The following is a 7,256-nucleotide window of genomic DNA, read 5'->3' on the forward strand; positions in this document are numbered from 1 at the left end:
AGGGGCGAGCCTTGTTGCACTTCAATCGCAATAGAAAACTCCTTTGTTCCCTCCTACACCGGTCCTTATACTCGTGGTGACTCCCTCATGCATTGTCATTTATAAGATCAATATATTTTCACGATGCCCCTTTCTTAATTATAAATGCCCACCAAAGTACTTGTCTCGGCACTCTATCATATGCCTTCTTTAAGTCAATGAACACCATATATAAATCTTTCTTAGGCTCCGTTTGGCAAGGTATTTCAGGTACCTGATTTGGTCAAAGTAGCTTATTTGACCAAAATTTCAGGTACCTTATATTTTTATAAGCGTTTGGCAAGTAGCTTATTTAACCAAATAAGGTACCTGAAATGAAATGCTACCTAGAGTAGCATTTGAGATTTCAGGTACCTGATTTGATTTGATTTTCCGTTTTTACCCCTTAAATCTATACTATTAAATAATTATCATATCTTTTTACGTCATTTCATCAAAACCAGTTAGCTTTTCAGTTAGTTTGCCAAACATATTTTTAAATAATCAGCTACCTTATCAGTTTCTAATTTTCAGCTACCTTATCAGTTACCTTTTCAGGTTTCAGTTAGCTTTTCAGTTTTCACCTACCTTTTCAGTTAGTTTTACTAAACAGAGCCTTATTGTCCCGACATTTCTTTATTAATTGTCTTAAAAGGTGAATCGCCTCCATTATCAATCTTCCGGAACTAAATCCAATTAGGGGTGGGCATAATTCAGTCCGGACCGGAAAAATGGGCCAGTCCGTACCGGAACTGGAATTTAAAAAATCGGTCCGGTCTCCGGTCCACCATTTTCTAAGATTCCGGTTTTCGATCTGGGACCTTTTTTTTTTCCGGTCCGGACTGGTTTGGACCGAAAAGACTGGATTTAATGTTTTTTTTTAATTTTTTTCTTGAAAATGTATTATAATCCGGTCCAATGGACCAGAATTTTTGGACCTGAATTTGAAACAGTGGGCGTATTATGTCTAATTTTGGTCCAACCGGTCTGGTCCGGATTTTTTGCAATCCATTCCAATTTTGGTCCATAATTTTTGCCGATTCCGGTTCCACTCCGGTCCGGTTTTGGACCGATGCCCACCCCTAAATCCAATCATATTAACCCGACCCACACCCAACCCAAAACCGCATTTAACATAAGATACTCCTTTTGAACACTACTAGTCTAAGCCCAAACCAAACACCAACATACCCAACAATCCAATAATCCAACATGACTCATTAAAGTCATTAGACAATGTGTCTTGGCCTCTACGAAACCCAATTTATCCCCAATTATATTATAGATACTTTTTTTCCCATTGCTCTACTTTTAGTCACACTACCAAAACTAAGTTACAAATAAAGCACATCAAGCAAGCACAAGAGATTCTTCGTGTATTACAACAACGACAAGAAGATGAGTAGCATTGGTACAGGTTACGATCTCTCCGTCACCACTTTCTCTCCTGATGGTCGTGTTTTCCAGATCGAATACGCTGCTAAAGCTCTTGATAATTCCGGGTTTAAACCCTAATCCCCCTTTTTAATTACTTTTTTGATTGATTGATTGGTGGGTGATTAAACCCTAATTTGATTTATTGTTTGATTGTTTGTTTGTTTGCAGTACTGTTGTTGGTATTAAATGCAAGGATGGAATCGTTATGGTAGGGTTTTGAGTTTAGTTTGATTTGATTTAATTTGTTAGGGTTTTGGGGATTTGTTTGTGTAATTTAGGGTTTGGTCGTTTGATTTAATAGGGTGTGGAGAAGTTGATACAGTCGAAGATGATGTTGCCGGGATCTAATCGAAGGATTCATTCCGTTCATCGGCATTCTGGCATGGTTAGTTTTCGATCTTATCGATTTTAGCTTATTTTGTGAAGATAATTGAGCATTTTGTGTATGGTAGGGTTTTTAGATGTATGTTTTACTTGATATATTTTCGATACAACCCCGAAAAAAGAGAGGTAACTTTAGCCTTAGATTAGGTATATTGCTATGAGTAGGGTAGATGTGCGAACATTCGGAAAGATCGGTTGATTACGTTCATAGTTATCTGATTTAAGATGGCATGGCTGACCTGGTTGTTTTTGTGGGGGTGTAAGAGGATAGTGATTATAGTGTTGAGTTGGTAATGGTTTTGAGAACTTATGGCATTTGTTATAATGAGGGGTGTAGAGCTAATCTTAAGAGGGCGGGTTTGGCGAGTCGAGAGAGCAGTTTTTAAATGCTTTACCCCTTGATCTTATGGGTAGAGTCTCATGTCATTTTCTTTTGAAAGGAACTTGTAACATTTTTGCGACTCGTCAGATTGGTGTTTCAAGCATTGGTGAATAAAAATACAAAAGTCGAATTCAATTGCTGGCGAAGTACTTAACTAACATGTTTGATGATTTTAGACTCATTGATGGGGTATCTAGAATGTTTGAGCTAGATTTTTCATTTGCTTTCCTTACTTTGCGGGCTGCTGAAAAGCTATCTTTTGTGCATATGCGTTTGCTAAGTGACATAGGTTTGTGGCTTTAAGTTGTCCTTTCCCTCACGGCCTCCCACTTGTGGAAGTCCTATAGCAATGTTTTTGATGTGCTCCTATGTTAAAGCATATTTGCCTAAGCTTGGCATGTCTCTTTTGTGTTGCAGGCTGTTGCTGGACTAGCTGCAGACGGAAGGCAGGTTGTTGCTCGTGCAAAGTCAGAGGCTTCAAACTATGAGAGGTTGATTATGATATTTTTAAGCAATATAATTGAATATGCTGATTATGTTCCTTAGTCCTTCCGCATTATGCTAGTTACTTCAAATCACATGCTATAGTTTAATACTTTAATTACATCGTTGGTCGGTAAACGTTGAAACTATCAGCATGACTAGTCTAAAGCTGTATTATATAGTGGTATCTAGGTTTTCATTTGATAACGTGCTTGTTTGAAACACGATAATAACAGACAAGAGCTGATAGGGCAGAACATTCTAATATAAAACAGTAACCACTCTCATGTGTGCAATTTATATCAAGGTGAGGCTTACTGCTCTGAAATTATAACTAGAGTGAACATTTGTTTTGCAGTACTTATGGTGAACCAATTCCAGTGAAGGAACTTGCTGATCGAGTCGCTAGCTATGTACATCTCTGTACGCTCTATTGGTGGCTCAGGTCCTACACAATGCTTCACTTTGTAATTTTCTTGATTAATGTATAGACCACGAGATTCTAATGTTTATGTAATGTTCTGGACAGACCTTTTGGTTGTGGAGTTATTCTTGGTGGTTATGATAGAGATGGACCTCAATTGTATATGGTTGAGCCTTCCGGTATTTCATACGTAAGTGTATTTTAATTCTGTTGAAGGCTTCAAGCTCATACTTTGACTTTCATATTCCTCTCTTATATTGTTTTAGACTCGCAGTTGGTTTTCCAATAGTATTTTTTTTTGTATTTGTTGGCTCAAGATGCTCTATATTTTATTTGGACGCAGAGATATTTTGGTGCTGCAATTGGAAAGGGGAAGCAGGCTGCCAAAACGTAAGCTGACCTCCTTGTTGTATTCTTTTTTTTGGCATCACTTGCCTTCCTGCAGACATTGATTAAGGACTTCATTGAAATAGAACACCGTCATCCGTTTGTATCTGTCTCAAACTTATTATTAGGAACACGACACTTCTCCAGCAATATCTTATCGAGATATGCTGGATGCTGGACGAATCATGAAATGACAACTTATATGCTCCTATCTAATTCTTAGTCTACAAATGAAATTCCCCTCTTAAAGGTTTTTTTTTTTTTTTTTTAATTAAGGCTCAGTCCAGTATTTTCTAGGCATTTTAAAGTTGATCTCTTTGTGCTGTAACTGATGTTAAGTCGGTTCACTGTGATAAAAATACTAATACGTCTCAATTGACTGCATGACAGAGAAATTGAGAAGTTGAAACTTTCTGAAATGACCTGTAGAGAAGGGGTCATCGAAGTTGCAAAGATGTGAGTTCTCTTTTATTGAAATCTGTTTTTTGAATTTTTCTACTTATATTGTGTATTTATTCCTTTTTATGCTACAACGGGGGCATAATTTACAGTACATCTCAACATGCCTGATACTGTATTCTCCTTAAGCCTTATATAAGTGCTGGGCTTTGTTCATTATGCAAGTTGTTTGATTCCTTTGCGTACATGACCGTCATCACTTATCCTGCATGTGTGTGAGGTTTGTCTTCAGTTTTCTAATGGCCCCATCACTTAGAAAACAATAGTACTATACCATTCATAATTTCGTATTAGAATTTGTTAGTTTGATTCCCAATGAATAGGTAACTACGTGGTTCAAGTTTAAAAACTTAATGGGAATAATACTTTAGGATAAGAAGATGAGTTCCGGTGATGTTCTGGCTACGTAGATTAATTTTGTTTTTGGAAGTTGTCTACTTATCTTTACCTGCTGCTTTATGTTATATGCTGTCTTTTGGTGGGATCATGTCTAAGTTCATAAACCAGTCTAAGTGATTTAGATTTAGAGTAATGTTTGATGCCAAGAGATGTTGGTGGATAGTTTAGTCAAAGATTACAGTAGACAAAGACAATTTATCAAGTACGCCTATGGTAGTGGAAGTACCATTGCAGCAATCATTGATTAATTTAATATCTGTAGTCTCTGAGATGTGCTAAGCTCAGTCGCTGTCATTTAACCAGAACTACATGTAATGACTTAATGTAACTTACTACTATGTACGTATGGTCTTGATTCATTTTCTATGGTTTTGATTCAGCATATACAAGGTTCATGATGAAGCAAAGGACAAAGCATTTGAATTAGAGCTGAGTTGGATCTGTGAGGAGTCCAAAAGAGAGCATCAAAAGGTAATCTCTTGTAGCCGTGTAGTATTTTCATTGTAGTTCTAAAATGCAAAGGTCATGCTATGTTTTCTCTCGACTTGGGAGTTGGTAATCTGTTATTTTGGGCTTTGAAAATCTTGAGAGAAATCATGTTAACCTTTTTTTCCGTTTGCGTTTGAAGGAGTGAATTTGTTTGACCAATTTTCTTTTAGAAAGTATTATGCTAAATGGCCAATGTTTTGGAATATCCAAAAAAGTGAAAAACAAACATACTCCATATGATGATTAATTTGTTTGCTTATAAAATAAAATTCACAATCTATTCTTTCTCTGTAAATCAAAATTTATGCCCTTACGTACCAAATTCAAAGTGAATTAAGTTTACATAAAAATGGAATTAGTATTCTCATTTGCGATAGATCCCTTGTAATTGAACTTAAAACTTTAACCAATCTATTTTAGAGCTTTCTAGCCACCGAGGTATTTTGTTTGTGACTTGCAGATTTAGGCATGTTACGCGTAGTTTTAAAAGGTACAATCCAGGTGTGTGGGGGTCGAGGGCACTTAGCGCAAAGTGAGTCAGTGCGCTCATGCACCCGAGGCGCACCATCTTTTGGAACAACATTTTTGGTATAAAATATTGTGCAACATTGCCCCTTTTGAACTTCAAAGATAGCGAACATGTAAAATAAAGGATAATAGGGCATGGGAGGAGGTAAATTAGAGATTCATGAGAAAAATATGGAATGTTGTATTGCGCGTCGCTTTATGCACATGGTGCACCTAAGGCACCCTGAGGTATTTTGGCTAGTGCCTCACTGACTCTTGAGCGTAAGCATGTCCAAAGTATGCGTGTGTCTAGAAATGTAGTACAGTAATGAATTTTTTTATTTAAGTAGTTTAGTTTCAAGAATAGTTGTTTTGGCAATTGTCTAAATTTCCAAGTAATCACGTTCTTTTAGCCTCCATAGATCAACCTCGTTTTGTGGCGTTTCTTCTTTAGTTGGTGCATGTGTTGATGTCGCAATCTGATTGGTTTAGTTAATAAATAACCCAAGAGAAAAACCGTTCCTATATTTTGTCTTGTAAAGATCCTGTGCTCATTGTTAGTTAGTTCTTGGAAATGTAGTTAGATTTTACTTGACAGATTTGTTGCTCTGCTACTTACACCTACAAATCGTCGCCTTTGTACCAGGTTCCCAGTGACCTTTTAGAAGCGGCCAAGACCGCTGCTACCACTGCATTGGAAGAAATGGATGCTGATTAATTTATATGCTCATTTGTACCGTGTTCATTTTGATGCAATGGTTGTTCTTTATGATCTCGTTTTATAGATGGATATGCTGTGTACCAGGTAGTGCTCCCAGATTTCGATTGTACTAGTATTGGATGGTTGTGATGAACATGTCCATCTATCGGATCATGGGATTTTATTTCATGCATTTGAGCTTTGGAAGAGAGTTAGATTCAGATTGCTAATCTTATCACTCTGTTTTCCGACATATGTTACTTCTGAATTTACTTTTCGGACTACATCCATGTTCGACATGACCCTTGAGATTTTGGACCGACATTTTTCCCAGCATAGATGGAAAGGGAAAAGTAGAGAGTGGAGTACTAACAGTTAAATATCTCTTGATCTCATTTATATTGTTCCTAATCGACTTTGGTGATCGATAATTTTAGCCAATATATTCTTGAGATACGACAAGCACCAATTTTTGATTGATGGGTGTGGGACTCGGCTGTTATGAGCTTATGATTAGTCGAGCTCGAGTAATTTTATATAGTTTTGTCTAGTTTTGGAGGAATTAGGGTTCAAAATTGATGTTCAATAGCTAGCAATTGTAGTTAATCAGGATAATTTAAGTGAGTTTGAGGTTTTATCGGTTTTTGAATGAGCGAAACGCCTAAACTCGTACCAAGCGTTCAGTTCAGGAAATTTGAATTTGAGTACTCGTACTTCAAACACATTTATCTGTTGTTCATCACTAGTGGCATTTACTAAGGGGGTGTTTGGTTGGAGGAGTTGGAATGGAATGGAATGGATTTAATCCATTCTAGTGTTTGTTTGAGCTATTTTGGAATGGAGTTAGAATCCGGATGGATTCTAAATCCATTCCAACCCCCTCTAATCTCATACCCAACCTTTCACCTAAGATTCTAACTCCATTCTATAATGTTTAACATTTCATTCCATTCCAAGGTTCAAGTGAATTCAACCAAACAATATAAACCAAGTATGGGATTTAGAATCCATACCACAATGGTATGAGATTCCAATCCATTCCATTCCTTCCCTTCGAACTAAACGCCCCCTAAATTCGATTACTATCGGCACTTGTTCTAAAATCAACTAAGGCAAAAGAGAAAGGTAATTTCTTACTAACATAGTGTGTAAAAAAGAAAATAGGTACTCCATCTATTTCGGTTTAT

General features: G+C 36.9%; 1 protein-coding gene across 1 annotated transcript; it reads left to right on the top strand.

Moving 5' to 3' along the window:
* Positions 1 to 1,184: 1,184 nt before the first annotated feature.
* LOC141611033 (proteasome subunit alpha type-3) lies at positions 1,185 to 6,322 on the top strand. The gene is made up of 10 exons (XM_074429437.1): positions 1,185 to 1,520; positions 1,624 to 1,663; positions 1,757 to 1,840; positions 2,639 to 2,712; positions 3,063 to 3,149; positions 3,234 to 3,318; positions 3,472 to 3,518; positions 3,906 to 3,971; positions 4,754 to 4,844; positions 6,016 to 6,322. The coding sequence occupies exons 1-10, from the start codon at positions 1,417 to 1,419 to the stop codon at positions 6,085 to 6,087; spliced, it is 750 nt and encodes a 249-aa protein (XP_074285538.1). The 5' UTR covers positions 1,185 to 1,416; the 3' UTR covers positions 6,088 to 6,322.
* The last annotated feature ends 934 nt before the right edge of the window (positions 6,323 to 7,256 follow it).

Source organism: Silene latifolia, chromosome 11 (genome assembly GCF_048544455.1).
Source record: "Silene latifolia isolate original U9 population chromosome 11, ASM4854445v1, whole genome shotgun sequence".
In the NCBI taxonomy this organism is placed as follows: domain Eukaryota; kingdom Viridiplantae; phylum Streptophyta; class Magnoliopsida; order Caryophyllales; family Caryophyllaceae; genus Silene; species Silene latifolia.

Bases quoted from the DNA above. Each gene is read 5' to 3' on its own strand.
- LOC141611033 (XM_074429437.1), top strand. From the start codon at position 1,417: ATGAGTAGCATTGGTACAGGTTACGATCTCTCCGTCACCACTTTCTCT. The intron at 1,521-1,623 runs GTTTAAACCCTA...GTTTGTTTGCAG, and splicing joins AAAGCTCTTGATAATTCCGG to TACTGTTGTTGGTATTAAAT. The intron at 3,150-3,233 runs GTCCTACACAAT...TGTTCTGGACAG, and splicing joins ACGCTCTATTGGTGGCTCAG to ACCTTTTGGTTGTGGAGTTA.